General features: G+C 44.9%; 1 protein-coding gene across 23 annotated transcripts in view; it reads left to right on the plus strand.

Moving 5' to 3' along the window:
- Positions 1-18,994, plus strand: part of TCF7L2 (transcription factor 7 like 2) — a 181,458-nt gene that overhangs the window by 58,120 nt on the left and 104,344 nt on the right. For 19 of the 23 annotated variants that reach the window (XM_075108242.1, XM_075108255.1, XM_075108253.1 and 16 more), the window contains exon 4: positions 5,988-6,089. The exons of the other annotated variants lie outside the window; for them this stretch is intronic. In XM_075108242.1, the coding sequence (XP_074964343.1) occupies positions 5,988-6,089 (102 nt within the window). The remainder of the gene's footprint in view (positions 1-5,987; positions 6,090-18,994) is intronic. 23 annotated transcript variants of the gene reach the window in all.

The raw sequence follows: 18,994 nt of genomic DNA on the forward strand, positions 1-18,994 counted from the left end.
AAAATTCCAGACATTGCAGATCTGCAAGAAATAGGAGGCCCATTTAAAGTTCCTTCGGCAATCTCCTTCAGTTATTTAAAAAAACCCTGTAGATTTTGCTCTCTGCATGCTTCTACAAACAAGGTGATAACTGAAGACCAAAAATAAGGGGTGGAGCAGAAGCTGAGGTTCTACTTTTAAATCCGTAGAGGCTTTGCCTTCTGACTTAAGTGGGGACACTAGTAGGTTGCAGACCTTTCTTTGTAGGTGCCAAGACGAGTATCCTCTTGCAACTACTTTTCTTGTCTGCAGAGAGCAATTACAGTCTCGTTAAGCTCCATCTTCGTTCCTATCACATTCCCCATAAATCTAAGCCCTCCCCTCAGCGTTGCCCTCTCCTGTGTTACTACTGGATTATCTCTGGTTAAAATTTGTCTAGATGCCCCTTCCCGGAAAAGTCGCTAAATAAATATTGGAGAAACTCCTGACCCTCAAAGTTGATGTCCAGGTGTGTACTTCCATGTGATAGTCCAGTGCTGGCCAAGGGAGAGACTAACAGTAAAACTAGGATCAGAAATATTTCTGCCTACGTGGTATGTTGAGATCCAGGGAGAAGGTGCAGACTCTAAAGGCAGAGATGTGGTCCCATGGTTAGGAGAGCTTATGGAGGCTTGTGGCATCAAGCTGACTCCAGGAGCCTTGCTCCTGCTTGTTTCAGTTCCTGGGAGCTAATAAGCACCAGCTGCAGGAAACCTGAGCTGGAAAGTGTTGTGCAGCTTTCCCTCCATTTAAAAATACAGTGTATTTTTTTTTTAAATTGCATTTATGTATTTGTATGCTGTGGGACATCACTCATAGGGCATTACAGCAGTGAAAACAATAGCGTGACAAGGGAGCAGCTCTAGGTTGGACACCGGTGCAGGAAACACCTGCGAGCTCTGTGCCATCCCTTCCATCGGGGCTGCACCGCTGTGAGCCCGGCCCCGGGGCAGGGGGTGGCTGCTGGCCGTAAGAGTTTCCAGCAAACTCCTGTAGTCCTGGGTATGAATTTTAGCTGCTTTTGACCAGCTCTGCTGTGAAGTCTTGGGAAAGATGATCGTTTGCCACGCTGGTGCCCAGGAAGGCAGCTGCTTTGGGTGGTATTTAAGGGGGGTGGGTGCGCAGAGCTGCTCTCGGTGGGTCCATGCTTTGCAAGACCTTCTGACTGCTGATGGGAGGTGAGGATGTGCTGCTTGCAGGAGTGGAGGATAAGGGTGGCTTTTTTTGTTCCCTCTCTTAAAAAAAAAAGAAAATCTGGCTGTTCAAATCATTTGCCTTTCCCCTGTGCTGACAATTTAACAGCCTTTTTAAAAGCTTTGGTTTCTCTCAAGTATACTCACCCCATACGTGTTTTAATTTTTGTGCAGAGGCCTGGAGCTTAACAATTATTTTGCTTAAGCTCTCTGAGACTTGCCATAAAACATTTTTTTTTTCTTTCTTTTTTTTTTTTTTAAACACACACATGCTAATGATCCCCATCAGATCATGTTGTTAAACAGGGAATAAAATACTTATGGCAAGATGACATTATTTTAAAAAATGTTAAAAGCAGGCCAGCAGAGCCCATTTCAACAGTTTTGCTCTGAAATAATTTGTGCAGATTTGTTAGAGTTAATTTGTTGAAAAGTTCAATGTTTGTACAGGCAAGTCCTAATTTCCACACTGAGACACAGAAGCAAGAGAGGAGCGAGCGTGTGTCCAGCCTTTGCAGGAGCCGGATGGTGGGAACTTCCCTCCCTCCTACCCTTCCCCCCTGGTGCAGGAATGTAGAAGCAGTGTCAGAAGGCTGGGAAAGTCGGCTTTGGATTTTTGTGGACTCCTTGCAAATCAGAGGAACCGTCTGGCTCAAATCTCTATTTAGGGCCAAGAGAAGAGGATTTCCTGCTATTTAGTTGCTTGAGGAAGGAAAGGATTTACCTCTCCACTGTAACAGGACTTAATTTTTCTCCTCTTTAATAAGAATATCGCAGCGTAGGGCAGCAGTAGTAAACCTGCGAAAGCAATCACGCCTCTTCCCCCTCTTCCTTCCCTCTCCCCATGCAGTGATGTGACTCCCCATCTGCCCAAGCATCCTTCCCTCCCAGCTCCCGGCCCTTGCGATGGCTTGGCGTCTCCCTCCATCGTGAGAGTTGTGGAGGGGCGGCTGCTGCGACGTCGCTCCCTCGGACGGCCGCCTCGCTCGGCCCACCATCTGGATCCAGTTAGCTCTCTCGGCAGTAGGGCTGAGTCTCATTTCCTCCAACCAGTAATGTTATATAGGCAGTGATCCTGTTCTGCCCTAACATAATTGAAAATTATGTGTATTGTAGACTCGCAGCGCTGAAATGTAGACTCGTAAAAATCTGTGGCTCAGGTAGCCTGTGGAGATTGAATTTGGCACACAATGAAGCTTTTATGTAAAGTAAGAATTATAAGCCACCACATCAATATTGTGTTACAGGCATGACAATTCTTGGATGAGGAGGCCTTGAGTCAGGCTCGTCACCTTAAACAATGCTAATATTTCATACTTTATCAACAGGGCTGGTGTTTTGAAGCCAGCAAATTGGGCTTTTTTCTTTGCAAATGTCCCGCTGTTGAAGCTGTGGGTTCGTTAGCTTGGTGCAGGCGTTGGCTGTGGGCTCTGGCCCTCTCTGTTTATCTGATGGACAGAACAGCTTGCCATTGGCAGGGCTGGGATGCTGCTCTGGATCCTGGCCACTTGGTAGAGCTTGTGGAAGTTGCTTTTTTGACCCTTTTTTATTACTCCTTTCCATGGGGACTGCTTATTTTATTTTACTTTTTTCCCCCAGTGGTGTCTTACCCGCTAGTGGAAGTGGAAGGAAGTGTGTGTGCTTGTGTGCAAAACTGAGCCCTCTGGGTTTGGACCATTCCTGCTGGGCTCCATCTGCATGCCCAAGAGGAGAACCAGCTTTGGCTGCGTTTTAGCCTTTGCGCTGTACAACTTCTTGGATCCTACTTTGGCAGGGGTGGGTAAGAGAAGGACTTCACTGAGACTTCAAACTAAGGGTTTTAAAAGCAGACAAGCAAGGTAGCTGTAAGATCTGTAACTTGCCTTGCATGTAGGCTGGCCAGACTGGTGTGGGAGCACCCACACTGAAAGTACGGGCTGCTGTGAGAATGAGGTGGAGCAGGAGCAACCATACCTTCTTGCTTTGTTTCTTCTAAGGGAATTTATTGCTAGTAAAAACCAGCAGAACTGACAGTCCTGAAGGCTTTGTAATCCCTGCAATAATTACTGACTGGACGGGGTCTGATGTGAGCTTGCTCATGCTGCTGTGTCGGTGCCTGTCTGCCTTGGGGCAGTCTGAGAGAAGCCCACACATTTCTTGGCTTGTCCTTCAGGACAGACGCTGACCTGAGCTCCTTCATGGGTTGTCATGGTTGTAGGAATATTCCACGGTTGCTCGTGACCATGGAGTGGTCATGCAAAAATGAGGGCGGTTGGCTTATTTTGGTGGGTAATGGCTTAGTGGCCATTTCCTGAAACACCACCAGTTGAGCTGGCATGTTCTTATAAGTGCTTTAGCTGTGGTAGCAGTAACTTCTCACTCTCTGAAATGGTTGTGGAGTTTGAAACAGTCGTGTACCATGAGGTAGACATCCTGTGAGGACATTTTACTTGGAAGAAGGGAAGAATACTTCACTAGCTGGCTGGAAGACCTGAGGAAGCTGCTAGTAGCTGTGACCCATCAGGACCCTTTCTGCAAATTCATACGCCCCCTTATGTGGCGGTGTTAGGAATGATCACTGTCTAAGACAACTGATGGAATTTTAAAAATGTAGCAGTTGACTTGTTTAATAGTGCCATCTGCAAATCTGAAATGTGTCAGATTTCCCCTCAAGTTAAGAAGCTCTCAGTCGGCTTAGGTTTTGCGTTCATTTTCTGTGCACTTGGGTTGCATTTATAAGCACTTTTTTGAAACCACAAAGGGTTAGAAAGTTACTTTAACATCATCTCAACTTTAAAATTTATGTTGTGGTCACCTATATTGAAGTGCAGGGATTTGATACAAGCGATCAAATATCTAGAGGCTTACAATCGAGTCGTAAGAGTTAGAAACGTCACTTATGGTAGACTAGTTCTGGTTTGTTTGGGTTTTATTTCTTGTTTTTAAGAAGTGCTGAAATACTCTGGTCCACATTGCATAAATCCCAAACGTGAATGTGAATAAAAACAAGACTTCTTGGAACTTGAGGAACTCATATGGGGCACAAATCCAGAGTATGGGTTTGTTTATTTGCATTCCAGTAGCTCAGAAATCTCAGGCCCACCAAGTGATGGGAATTGGTAATGCATCTTCCTGCTTTTGGTCGCCTCGGTGCCCAGGGTTTTGCAGCAAACAGGCCTTGCATGCTAGCAAATGTTTTGCATACATGAGCAAATGTGATAGTGATGTGCTGAAATCATGGAATCAGATCTCCTTCCTTCCTTCACGGAGATTCAGATATGGCTTCCATTGTTTGCCTGGGGTGGTGGGGTTGTTTCCATGTGGTTCTCCTTCAAGATTACTCTGAAAATAAAGGGGGGGGGGGGGGAAGGAACAGGTAAACATAACTGTTTCTCTAGGTATTTTTTCTAGGAATAGATCTGTTAGGTCAAGCAGAGTCTACTGCTAAATAGGATCTTCTGCAGTGGCCTGATCTATGCCTACAGCTACATTTCTTAGTTCTGGGTTGAGGCTGAGGGTATGTGGCAGTATGTGTTTCTTCCAGCACAATATAGGGCTTTTAGAAATTACGTATTAACCAGTACGCCCAATTGGCACAGTGCAGCACCATGCAGAGAGAAAAGCTTGGGCTGAAACTATGTTTAGATGTACTGTGTGGAAGTCTGTTTGGGATAACTAACTTCTCTGTGGGGGCTGCCTTTGGTCAGAATCAAGCACCTCTGATGCAGCAATCTGGGTACCAGCTTGAGACTTCACCTATTTGGTGGAAGCCTTGAGCTCCGCTGTGTGATCTGGCTGGGGTGCAACGGCTCCTCCAGTGAGTTTAGTGAGAGGACATGCATGCCCAAGAGCAGAAGTTTTAGTCAATATTTGATGTCAGCTAAATCTGTGGGAACATTCTGCTCCTTCTTGAAGTGTAGTTACGCTTTTTTTGCTTTTGAATCAACCTCCTCTTACACTGCAGACTCGCTGCCTGTGTGTATTCAGCCTCTCTGCCGATGACAGTGACATAAAGAAGTTGTGGCTACCCCCAAGCGCCTGGCCAGCGCAGCTGAGCCTGAGTGCACCAGGCTGTCCTCTGTCTTGGACTTCATCAGCGGGAGAGCTTATTAAGTTTGGCATTGTAATTGAATAAGTTACCCTGTGCAAGTCCATTGAGGGTTGTCTGACAGAAGGTATCTTTCCTGGTGATGATGAGCAAGAAGAAAATAATCCATGGTGACTTCCAGAAAAGGTGAAAAGTAGGGAAAATAGGTGCTAAGACCCAGCAGTGCTAGGTCTTTTTGGGTAGACCTCTGCCTTTAGGGCTCATACAGCACTGGGAAGCCAGAGGAGTTGACATCGTGCATTTGTTGAAAGAAGGCTGACAGATGACCCATTAAATAATGAGATCATATTCTTAACCCACGATATGTGTTTTCCCCCTCCTGAAATTGATAATCTACCTTCCCCTTCTGTGGGGGAACCTCCATGGTTTTGGTATTCTGTTTCTGTGTGGTTTTTATTCTTCTTCTAGATTTTCTACGATTAATAAAATCAATGTAATACTGTCTTTGCAATCTGCTTTATTTTCTTATTCCTGAACTGTAACATGGTAGTATGAGATTGTCAGTGTTCTGCACAGATTTTGTCTCCACAAACATGCAAAGTCGTCTTAGTTTTTGTTTCAGTTCCTTGCATTAGTTTTAATTTATATCTATCTTTTTACCCATGTTACCTAAGATTTGTTATTTATTTTTTTTTGCCTTTCTTTTCTGAACTCATTTTTCTTTCCCCATTTTTGTTTCCTCCATCCAGTATCTGCAGATGAAATGGCCACTGCTTGATGTTCAGGCAGGGAGCCTTCAGAGTAGACAAGCCCTCAAGGATGCTAGGTCTCCATCTCCAGCACACATTGTTGTAAGTAAACGCAGAAAGATATTCTTCCTTTGTTTTTTTAAAAAAAGGCATTTGACATTAATGGCATTGGTTGTCATCAGTTTTCTTTTACACTAACCAAAAGAGAAATACTTGAAAACAAACAAAAACCCTAACGAACCCATGGTAAAAGGAGGGAATACATTTGCTGTTGCCGGCTGTTTATGACATTATCATTCATGTGCCTCATAGGAGAGCAGAGAGTTGAAAATGCTCTAAGTTTACACACTGCAGAATTACTTAGTGGCAGTGAAGTCCAGTCAGGCTGGTTTACACATCTGACAATGTTGAACTCAAGAGAATAAAGAGACACTTTTGGAAAGCATTAAAAAAATAAAAACCAAGCCTGTTCTACGCCCTTTACTTAAAAAAAAAAAAAAAAAAAGAAAAAAAGAAAAAAAAAAGATCCTTTCTTACTGCAAAATCTTGAATGAAAGTTTGTCAGAGTTGGTCAGCATTTTACCTGGGTGAAGGCTCAACACAGCATGTGTGCCTTTGTGTTGTGATGACTTCTTGTTTAGTATAAAAAGTGTTATCAAATGTTTACCACTTACCTGCAAAATATAAAACTCTATAAGTAGCATTGCTAAAAATTGCTTTTTTTATTAATTTCTCCGTTAAATTTTCAGTTCTTGGTTAAATTTTCTTGCTTCTATTGGAAAAACCGATGTTGAGTTTGAAGTGTTCAATACAAATTTGCATGAAAGGGGTTTTGGGGTTTTATTTTACTTTCTAAAATAGCATCCATAGAAGTCTAAAGGGACACTTCACTTATACGGTGTTACACAAGAGGGGCGGTATTCGTTGGCCCATCCTTGCCCACAGCTGGTGTCAGTGCCATCTAATGTTAAGGAGCATCTTAGTTCTGAGTGTTCATGTGGGAAATTTACCTCTAGAGAAGATGGCACGGAGTGGGCTAGAATATTTCTTCTGAAGTACTTTATCATCAAGTTTTATGTTGTGTGTGTGTTTTTTTTTTTTTTAAAACCATTTTTGTAACCAATTGTAACAAGGTGAATCCCAGGAAAAGAGGCATTGCTTGCTCTTTATCTTTTGTTATACAATCTAAAGCTGACATAGCTGGTAAATCATCCAAGGAACGTATTTGTTTTGTTAGAAATCTAAAATCATACTAAAACTTTTTGAGGAGCTTCTTTGTTGTTGTTTCTTTACCTTGAGAAGTTTCAGCCCTTTGCTATGTCTTAGTTTTTTGTTTAAAAAGAAAAAAGGTTTCCTATCTTTTAGGGTCTGTAGCTTCTAAACCATCCCTCAGTACAGCAAAGAGCAATGGCACAGGACTGGTATTTGCTTAGTCAATATCTAGCGCTGGTTGCTTCACTTTTTCAGAATGACTTTGCTTTTCCTTCCTGTCCACTTGGGCTGCCACTGGAGGGAGAAATCAGAGGAGAGGTGTTTGGCTGGTTATTTAGAAATCTACAGCCATCAAAACCTGTCATCATCTTATTAAGAATAAGAAACGAACCAAAGTAACTTACATATTTTAATTCTTTTTTTACTGCTGTGCTGGAGGACTGGCACAGGGGACGGGAGTGTTCCAGGGCTCTGGGGCTGGTGTGGCAGAGCAGTGTTGGGCTTGCAGGAGGTGATGGTGAGGGAACGGGAGGTTTCTCCTAGCTGGTTGCACTCTGGGAGGGCAGGCTGAGTTTGGTGGGTAGCTTTGCGGAGGTTGACCTGTGCTTAGCAGTGCTGAGCACCCGCTGTCCCCCAAGCCTCCCACTGCGCAGGAGGGCGGGTGCTTGCCTTTACAAGCCAAAGCAGCTCGTTGTGCCGGGGTGCTGGTTTGGGTCCCAGCTCCCCTGTCCCTCTCCAGCTCCTCCACCTGGGTGTGGGGAAGTTGGAGGCAACTGGACAACACAAATACACAAAAAAAGGGATCAAAAATCATGATTGTTTTGGAAAACAGAGAGAAACCTGTTTCCAGGGAGGCTGAGGTTGATCTGTCTTGTATTTTGAGTATTTATGGGGTTCTTATGGGTCTCTTTAAAAGCTGTTTCACTCTGCTATTCAATAAAAAGCATATTTACCATAGCAACCACTTAGGCCGTGAGGAACATATACTACCTCCGAGATGGAGGCCACCTTCCAAAAGAGCCACAGCTGGCATTTGTAATGTGATCTTTTGTGCTACTTACAATGTCGAAGGGAAAGGAGGAAGAGGAGGAGGAGGAGGGGGGAGCAGTGGGTTTTTTTTGTTTGTTTTGTTTTTTTTTTGGGGGGGGGCGGGGGGAGAAATGTGTGTGTTTGCAAGGCTTGATGTTTATTTCTAGCAGCAAACTCTTTTGCCTTGTTCTGATAAAATAAATAAGGGGCAGCTTTTCCCACCCTTTTTCCTGGCATCACCCCAGGCCACATTCATTCTGTGGAGTAAAAATGGTCTTATTTTTGGTAAATAAAGTTAGAGTGGGTAATGGCATTCAGGGGAGATGGAAGTGGCTGCAGATGCCAGTTGGCCTGGAATGTGTCAGGCTTCTCTGGTGTCCCCGTTCGTTGCTGCTGTGCCTGCCCACAGCACCTGGGACCTGGCCGCTCTTGCATGAGGCTCTACACCCGTTTCTGCATACGTGAAAATGAGATTAGTCTTTTCATGGAACAATGAGGGATATTTCATGGGCACACTGATGTTTCTGTGTGAGTGTAAAGGGTAACATATAGGGACAGAAACTGGTTCACCACCCATGTTGCTGTGTCTTTTCTACCTGCCAAGTGTACCTATGCCAGTTTTTCATCTTGAAATCAGTTGTGCTGCCCTGAAGATCTGTAGGAAAATGCTAACACCTGCAAATCATTTCTTATCCTTCCCCTATCTCTGAAATCAGGACTTGAGACTAATCTTTATAGCTGGATTACAAAGAGAGGAAATGGGGGGTGTGAAGGTGTGTGTGTATGTGTTCCCCCCCTTTTCCCTACCTCCCCCGCTTTTCCCTACCTTTCCCACCTTCCTTTTTCCTCTCTTTTTTTCTTTTTTAACGTTCTTGCTTCTCAGTGCTTGTTTGTGACTACCCCAAGGTCCATGGCAGGGCTGCAGCCTTTACGCCCAGCTCCAGTGAAACTCCCCTTGGCTTCAGCGCAGGTTTTTAGCTTAATGACTCAAGGCTGCAGAACATGGCTATCTATAATGTCTTAAGTAAAGTCTGTACTATTTGTCAGCCATCCTCCTTTCAGATTTGCTTAAGAACATTAAGTTAAGACTACAAAAATCGAAGCAAAAGACCAGCATGAATAATTTGGCTGGATTGCCCCCAGTGCTGAGGGCTGGGTTAATACTGCTTTTCATGGTGCTTGAGAGAGTTTCCAAGGCCCATAATGAGAAACAGAATATTAAACTGAAATTATGTTCAGCATGTCTTGAGGAAGGTACAGCATGAGGCTCCATTTAAGACCAATGCATTTATTTGCATTTAGGTGCTTCACTTGTCTTGTAAGACTCTTGCATCTTGCTCTGGCACAGTCATGCTGCTTATCTGTGTCCAAAGGTGAAAGAAAACTGGGGGAAAAATTGTTTTAATAGTATGCTATTAAGCTTGCTAGGTCAAGTTTTTAAATTCAGCCTGTGGATAGTACTGTTATGAGGCTGGGATTTTTTTAGGAGTTTTTATGGTTATTTCTCCTCTTTTTTCTAACCTTTGATTTCACTGAAGGTATTAAGACTTTGTAGAACAGTTTTAGCAGGAAGTTTTTGAGTGTAAAGCAGACCCCAGCTGGGTGCGTTGCATGCTTCTCTAAGCAGGTGGGGTGCTAGTTGTCCCAAAATCCCATGTTCAGAGTGTACCTGATCTGCTCCACACGTGTGCCACTGGCATGGTGATAAGGATGAGATCTGGGTGCCCTAGGAGTGGGATTCTCACATGAAAATTTTCTGTTGTGGTGTGGACAGTCACATGAAAATGACTATGGTATATCTGCATAAGGATCTCCAAAATCTGCTCAGTACAGAAAGCAAACTCTGTAAAACCTCTTTTATCTATGCAAGCATTCCTACAGCCTTAAGGAGAAAAACAGGACTGTTCTTCCCTGTTCTCTGCAACATAAATACTCTGGCTCAGCCAGACCCTCTTTTGGGCAGGAGTGTGGGTGAAAGATGGGTCCCAGGTGTCTGCCTCCTGCTGTCTCAACTGTACAGACACTTGCTTTTAGCTTCCTTTGTACCAGGCAAAAACATTCAGAACCCAAAATGGTGGTGGTTTGGTACAGTATATTCCTTACAAAATAGTTAAAGGTTTAAAAAATTCCTGCATTTTCTTCTGCAGGGAGGCCTTTTGAAGTAAATGTAAATGTCACCTTGGGGGAGGACTTCTAGTACTGTTTGGCCTGGGTTTTCTAATATGTAATGAACACAGCCATAAAGTAGACTTGAATCCCCAAGAACAAAGAATCACTGTGCAGTAGTGTATCTAGTATTTTTTTCTTAAGGAGGTAGAAATGTGTTTTCAAAACATAGTATGACAAGCAAAACTAAAGGCAAAACCATCTGAAATGTACTTTCTGTTCTCAGCCTCTTCAATGTGTGTGGACAGCGGGTGTCTGGGACTGCTGGGTGATTTGGAGGGATCAGGAGTTGTTTCCTGGAGTAGTTAGAGTTGAAGCTGTGCAGTCTGCCTGGCCTGGTCCCTAATTTCTTTGTCTTATGTGGCTTGCACTTACATACTTTGAAAGAAAAGACAAATACCTACAAGTAATCATGAGGTTTACCTTGGCTAGATTTTAAAATTCACCTACAGCGTCCCTTCAAACAGGCCAGAAGTGGGTTGCATCCAGACATGTGCACGGGCCTGTATGTATGGAGCCATCTGGAAGCATAATCTTCCAACTTCCACTTGCAGTGCCCCAAGAGGGCTTTTAAAGCTCTTACTTTGTTTGTCTTTAATATTTTGTTGCAGGAGGCTGTTCTTCCTCTGCAGTAACCTCTTGGGATGTTCTTGGATTTCAGGCCACGTGTGCCCATGACGGGACACCCTCTTCCCCAGAGATCAGTAGGGTGACCCTCTGAGTTTGCAGACTGTGTTGGGAGTTGCAGGAACATGGTGGTGTTGTGGGGGAAAGGAGTTGGGCATCATTCATGTCAGTGCCTGGTACTGAGAGGGGCACGTCCATGGGAAGGAAAGGGCTCTGCGTCTGAGCTGTACTGGGCCCCTAGCAGTCCCTGATGGCAGGTAGGTCACACGTTGGTGCAGGGACCCAACAGACAGATCCCCAAAACTCACAGTGCAGAAATATCCATGCAGACTTAATTGGAAAGCTCCTTTAGTGACTCTTTCCTTTTTAAATGCTCTATACTTTATGTGGCTAATTGCTCTGGCAGTTGCAAAGTAAACAAAATGTTTCATTAATACATGCCCAAAAGTGTGCAAACGTCTTGTCCTGAATTTTTGGAGCTGCATGGAATTAAGCCACAGAACAAATTAAACTTGCTGAGAATTTTGTGGCTAAATCTTTTACCACTAATTCCTTTTGATTTTTCATTGGGAAGGGTTGTGTTTAAAAAAAAATTGTGTTCAAACCTGAATGTTTGGGGCTAAGTATAGAATTCATCTACCAGCAGCCCAATAAAATTATTTTGGATGGATTCCTATAAAACACACACATTATATTCAGTACCCACTAAATATGAATGGGAAGCCTAGTGTTTGGTTTGTGTAGAGTGCAGAAGAATTGTGGACTCCTAAAAAGTAATTTACTTGGTAATTTGATATGTTTGCAAAATAGTTCAGACTTTAGGCAACTGCTTCATGCCGTTGTGTTTACTCTGTGGCACAATGTCCATCCTCTACAGACCTTATTTAGGTACTGGAGGTAACCCCTCTGCTATAATGTCAAGACTGGGGAAATGTGCAGGCTTACACCTCTTACTGTGAAGTGAGCAGGAATTTAATGTTTCTACAAACATCAATGAGCACTAAACCACCTTCAGAAGACACCTTGGGGCTGGATTGGCAGCTGGGATGAATTGTCACTCTTGGTTGTAGTCAGGAGATCTGCAAGTAGCTCCAAGGTCTCTGAAGTGTTGGATGTTGGGATATTTCAGCTGTGAAAAAATGCTGTAAATGTATAGTACTGCCAACCCCAATTGTTTTAGGATCATGAGTCAGGCCTCTAAAGATTGTGAAGATTGGTGGGAGGGGTTTTTTTTGGTGGTTTTTTTTTGGTTTTCTGTTTCTTAAATAATACATTTTGTGTTCTCTTTATTTGTTCTCTGGTTCCTGAGCCTGCAGGGTATACTCCACTCATTCTCAAACTCTTCTCTACAGCGGTTCAGGAGCTTGCTGTGTGCTGTAAGCAGAGGCTGAGGTTCTTCCCTAAACACTTGACTTCAAGGCTACCACACTTTAAGAAAAATAGCAAGTATTGCTAGACTGACTATAAAATCATAGGAATTGGCAACCGTAAGCATTGCTCCAGGAGAAGGCAGCTGAGTAGGGGTGTTACTATATGCTCAGTGAAATCTGTTGAGCATTCATTTCTTATGAATTACCCAGCTGGACTCTGGGAGAACCTGGCCCTCGATGTCTGTGAGGGCTCTGGTTCACGGGTACTGGGGTGGCTTGCCTTGAGATGGCTGCAGTATTCCCTTCTCCCAGGCAGGGCCAGACGTTACCAGAGACAGCTCAGCAGGTCCTCCTGAAGCAGCAGGTTCATAGCCCAGGATATTGCAGTCAACCAGCATCAGTTTTGATTTCCTGGAGGGGCTGTGCTGCAGCTCCTGCTCCTGAGCTGGAGCCCTGAGATTTGGCATTTTGGTGGTTGTGGCACAGCAAAAGAGATCTGGTATATCTCTCTCTGACATATGAGTACTGAAACTCTCTGGGTGAGGGGGAAGCAAGATGAAAACTTGCTTATCAGAGATCCTTAAGAAAGACGTAACTGCTGTCTTCAGTGTGGTTGGAAGCGCATCTACTGCAGGCTTCCCTCTGTTCTGTTTGTAAAACACCCACTATGTCCCAAATGCAATACAAACACGAGTGCCTTAAATTCTGGCCCTTTCTGAACAGCTAGTATGGGATACCGTAAAACTGCAGAGAGCAGCATTTCAAGGTAAAAACCTACATGGGGAAGATGGTTTAGGAGGGAGTATTTTAGCACAGAGAAGCCCAAGCTGTGTTTTGGATTCAGTCACATGGCAGTTTGTTATGCTGAAGCATGCATGTTAAATTAACTTCTAGGGACTTGTGTGGGCCTAAAATTAAATATCGTCAAGCCATCAGCTCTCCTGCAAAGAGCAGTTGTGCTGAGAGGAATGGAGAGAGTGCAGACAGCCTGTCCCCAAAGCCCGGGGCATGCACGAGAACTGCAGCAACAGCCGTGTGCGGCAGCTCGGCCTTGGCAGCGGGTGAAGAGCCGTGGCAGCACCGGGTGATGCTGGAGAGCCAGATGGGTGAGCCTGTCAGATCAAAGATGATGTGTACTGGGGGTGGCAGACTTGGCAGGGCAGCTCGCTGCAGGTCCTTCTCCCTGCGCACCCTGTCTGCAGCTGAGGTTTGTGGCTGGATTCAATCGGGAGCTTAGAGAAATAGGTATTGAATAATGCAGCCTGGTTTGGAGCCAGGATCCATGCCGACTGTAGCAGGAGCAGCCATCGTGTGCAGAGCAGAAGATTTAACAGGTACGGTATGGCCCCAGCACTGTTTTTGCCCAAATTTCTACAACTGCAGTCTTCCTTTTCCAGTATGGCTTTGGGCTTGTTGATGCAGAGCGGAAAAGCCCAAATATGCAGTCGAAGTAGCTGTCTCAGAATAACCATTCCGCATTATCTCTCCGTGAGGCCACTGTTATTCAGCAGTAAGAGGTCCTTTTTGTGGTTTAGCTTAATCTGCTCTGGAAATGGATTAAGCTAAATCTCACAAAGAAACTCCTAGTGCTGGATAACAGTGTCCACACGGAGAGATAATTCAAAATAGTTGTTATGCTTTTTCCAGTTCACACTTGAGTCCTTGCACAAAAAATTCCCCTTTCAGATGAGCCCACTTGAATAGGAACCTCCTATTTTCTGTCTAAACAAGGTCTGTGTACTGTGTCCAGGTGCTGTAGTAAAGAAAACATCAGGTATTTGTCATTAAAAAGAAAGGAAGGAAGCTGGCATTGCTAGGCTCAGGACCATTTGTTTGCCAAGTTGCTCAAGCCCAGGACTATTGCTCTTCTCACCAGTTCATGCAGTTTGGGATTAGATTATTCATGGGATACTTCACTCTCTGGACTGTGTAGGCATCTCTACTCTCTCCAGCGGAAGAAACTGGAGCTGCCTAGTAAGCCACCAGGTAAGGAGAAGGAAAGACGCTTTCTTCTCTGTCCTACGCAGACCTATTTGACAAGGGGCAGATCCATTTTGCAAAGCCTTTAGAGAGTTAGGGATGTTGCAAATAACAAGCAGTGATGCCTTCGTAAAACAGTCTTCCGCCCCTAATTTCTCCCCAAGCAATGTTCTGTGCCTCATTTCACAAAACTGAGCTAGAAATTATTGTCAAACAGACTTTGTTTTGAATCCGCAGTGCATTGGTTACAGGGGTCTGGTTCCAGGGGACCTTGCCTTGAAACTGTGCTTGTACCTGCCAGATACTGGTGAGCAATATTGTTCAGCACATTCCCAAGATGCGGAAACATTGCTGACTCCTCTGTGTTACCAGTGCAGCTAGAAAGATGTTAAGTAACTTTCCCAAGGTGATTCTGAGAAACTGATGCACCTTTTTTTTTTTTTTTTTGGGGGGGGAGGGAACCCAACCTGCAGCCCCACAGGAAAAACAAAACAAAACAAACAAAAAAGAAAAAAAGAAACCGAAGTAGTTTTTGAAATCTAAACCTAAAATCCTAACATACATCAGACCTTAGAGGAAAATTACTTTTGGTGGTGTTAAGACCCTGCATATGCATGAGTGCTTGTGTCAGATGTACCTCAGGTCTCATCTCTTGGAAGTAGAAAGTTCGGGGGAGTTGAACCAGTCCTTCCTGTACCTTAGCATGCAGTAGCTCTGCAGCCAGGCTTGCCTGTGTAGGAATGATATATACATAATGAGGGATAGGCTAGTAGGGGATCCTGGGCATGCATGGTTTGAACCCATATGTAAGTGTGTACAAGAGGAAAGGTGCTTTCTGACTAGCCTCCCTAGTGGAATTAAGTAACCATATTTCTGGGTCTTTGTGGGGGTGTTTGGGTGTTTTGGTTTGGTTTGGCTTTTTTTTTTTTGCAACCCTACCCTTCTGCTGCCGCCTTGGTGCAAAATTAAGGACCTGATGGTGTCCCTGGGCCCTGTAGTGCTAGCCTGCAGAAAGAGGTGGTTCTGTGCTAGTTTCCTAGGAGAGGCGAGCGGTTCTCTAACATGCATTTTTCCTGTTGGCAAGACTCAAAGACTTCTCAACTACTATTACTGTGGAAACTAGCTTCCCCTTCCTTTTAACTTTTTAGGCCTTGATTCAAGAAATCTATTAAACGTGAGCTGATGTCCGTCTGTGTTCAGGGCAACACTTAAGTGTGTGCTCAAAGTATTGTTTTGTACAGTGATGCTTTTCTGAGTTGGGGCACTGGAATTGAGCATTTCTGTGAAATAAAGCCCCTTCCTGAGAGGTGTTCATGGCTTCTGCCTGTGCCCCAGCTAGTGAATGCTGAGAAGGGGAAGGGAGGAAGAGAAGGAATAGTGTGTCCCAAGCTCTTCTCCCCTGGAGCTTGTCCTTGTGCTGATACATTTCTTCCCAGGGCTGAGGGTGTAAGAGAAGGAGAGACCCTGAAGGAGTGTTTTGGTCTCTTGTTGCTCATCTACCTACTGGGAAACACATGGAATCTCTGTGGTCTCCTCCCCTGGCTGGTAGGATAGTGTCAGAGAGGAAGGACAAAACAGCAACGTTTTGCCCCATTGTATCCCTGCAGAGCTCTGCAATGTCAGTATTGTGTGTTGTGGGGATGTGACAGGGATGTGACTGCCCTGTAATAAGGAATTGGTATTTTATGGAGGAAAGCAGAGTGAAGGGACCTGAAAGCCTCCATATTTTCTTAGCATGCATTTACAGCCATGAATGCCTTTCCTGCCAAGCAGCTGCACGGAAGCGGTATCATTAGAAAACCCCAAATGGTTGCAGCGCACGGAGCTTTCTCTGGCAGCAGAACTTCTGTTGCTGCATGTTGGGTGTGTCTACATCATTAATTAATATAAAGCAAGCAAGGGTTCAATTGCTAAAGCAGTAGCTGCTCCACGTTGACTCCCCATCTCGATGCTTTTCAGGCACGCCGGGCTCTTTGGAGGGAAGTAATTTACTCGACATGAAGTAACCTGCTCCTCATTAAAGGGCTCTAATGGCTAGGACAGGTTACCTTGGGACGAGGTCTGGTGTGAATCTGAGCCATGCTGGTTGCTCCACAATTGCTGCCTGAGGGGTAGACGTGAGGTACCAGATGCCATTTGGACTGAAGTGAAGTTTGCTCGCATCTATGTCCAGAGCTGAGCACGTGGTGGGGCAGTACAGAGGTGCTGTAAGACCTCAGTGAAGCTTGCCCTGCAGTAACTTGTTCAGCCCATCATGCCCAGAGCACGTCCAGAGAGCGTCCGCTCACACTGTAGATGGACTGTTAAGCTCTGTTCCTGCGTAGGCGATTGTTTGGCCACCTCAGATTGCTGCGCTGAGGAATCTGCGGGATGAGTAAATGGTGAGAAAATGTGAGGGAGCAGCCCCAGCACTGATGGGAGAGGAGAACCACCAAAGAGCTGGTGCCCTGTTCACTTTCTGGCCGATTCAGCTGCTCCTTGCCCAGATGCCAAGCTGCACTCATGGCTCCTGCATTAAAGCATCATCGTGCTCCCATTCACTGGTGGTCAGGATCAGGTCTCGTAGTCTGGGGTTGGAAAATTAGGGACCCTTCTCTTCCCAAGTACCATCCAAGCCTGATGGTGAGGTCTGTCTGCGGACACTGTGTTTCACTGCTACGATTGTACAACGAGCAGGTCAAAGCCCTTGGTGCAAATTAATGATAATTCCATTATCACTTTATTGTCACCTGGATTTAAGAGGATCTAATAGGCAAGCTACTCTCAGAAAAGCGGGTTGTTGTCCCTGCCCCAAAGAGCTCAGGTCCAGGAGAGATGGGGTCTGTGCAGCTCAAGGCAGAGCAGCGGTTTGGTTGCTGTACGCGTGTGGTGTGACAGGCGCTGTATGTACGCTCACATGCCTTTCTCGGAAAGGTAGCGTGTTCTGCGTATCAGATCGTGGCAAAGCTGGGAGCAGTGTACACCTCCCCTGACTCACAGTCCCAACTGGTAGGCTAGCCTGTCTTTGACATGCATAGTTAGTGCTGTAGTTGTCTTTGCATATTTTGCTGGAGGGGACTAAAGAAAAAAAAAATACAGTTGCTCACCTGTCCTTCAGCACAGGTGAGCTTTGCACTTTTTCCCTTGGACAGCTGTGAGACATTAAAAAGAGCAACATGGGTTCCTGACATCAAAGAGTTAATAGCAGTGAGTGTGGTACAATAGCTCATTAGGACTTAAACGTGGGCTGCAAAGTCAGAAATCTTGATAATTTTGGTCTATAAGGACACTGAACTTTCAACTCTAGTTCAGCAATAATAAATGCCTGTTAAGTAAGGCTTCCTTTCATGAAGAGAGGGTGGATGGATGCATTTCAATGGGCTTTAAAAGTATTGCTACTTGTTTCAGCGTCTGCTGGCCGAATGCGTCCGGGCATGGGAAGGCATTTCAAGATCTGCACAAAAAAGCACTTTGAAGTATAACCTTTGTGAGCGTCTTAGCTAAACCTGACTGCAGTTGGAAGCAACACTTTATTTATTTATTTATTTACTTGTAAGTCCTTTTCTTTTAAAGTTGCTTAAAAAAAAAAAACCACAAAAATAAACCTGTGAGCAATTAAATGAAAATGCAGTTTTGAAACTTTGACCCAAAGTGAAAGGGGGGGTGTGTGTGTGTATGTTTGGCTTTTGTGTGGATGTTTTCATAACCAAATAGATTGGTGCTGACTTTGGAAAGCAGGGGAAGATGAAGCTGTGCTCCGGGATGGAGTTCAGGCAGTTGCTCAGGCTGACAGCCCTGCCACCCTGGAGAAGGGCGGCTCAGGTCCGTAGCCATCCTCCAGCCCATGCTGGCTGTGCCTGTAGGAATCGCAGTGAGGAACTAAAAACTGCTTAACAGCCCCTTTGTCTACCTATAAAAGGATCCTGTATACGTTATGGGGACTAAGATTAGAAACAAATCACAAGTGACTGCAAGTCAAAACTTTGTAAGTTGCAATCTTCCTTGCCTTGACTTTGCAGGTCTCGATCCAGGCGGGCTTCTGCTGAGGTCCCATGTGAGGCTCGAAGTAGTGTGCGTGTGTGCGTGTGTGTTTTACCTCGCCTCTTGGAGAGCATGAGAGAGACCTCCATGAAGAGAGTGACAGGGTTTGATATAAACCAGCAGGACTGCATTGCTGCCATTATTCGACAGTAAACCCTTTCACAATGCCATATGCTGTGCATTCCAGCGCAGCGGCGGAGGGTGTGATATAGTTAAAGCACACTCGGCAAACAGGAAACGCTGGTGACCGCTGTGTGTGCTTTTCATGGAGATAAAGTATTGAGAGCGTAACGAAAAAAAAAAAAAAGTGCTGGGAATGGGGGGGAGAGGACGGCGGGGGTGAAGGAGAGGGATATATTTTAGGCCTGACGCTCCGGTCATTATGAAAACGCAGGCAGGAAATGCAGCCACGGAGCAGCCGAGAAAACGCTGCTTTGCTCCAAGATGTTTGTTTTACTCCATTACACGTATTTTCTATTTTGCCGCTGGGTACTGGGAGTGGGTGTGGTTTTTTTTTTCCTTTTTAAAATTTATTTTCTTTTTGAAGTTCCTGCCACTCTGGCTTAGTATCCAGCTCCCTCCCCCTCTACCCTACCCCAGTTA

The sequence above is a fragment of the Phalacrocorax aristotelis genome, chromosome 12 (assembly GCF_949628215.1).
Source record: "Phalacrocorax aristotelis chromosome 12, bGulAri2.1, whole genome shotgun sequence".
Classification (NCBI taxonomy): domain Eukaryota; kingdom Metazoa; phylum Chordata; class Aves; order Suliformes; family Phalacrocoracidae; genus Phalacrocorax; species Phalacrocorax aristotelis.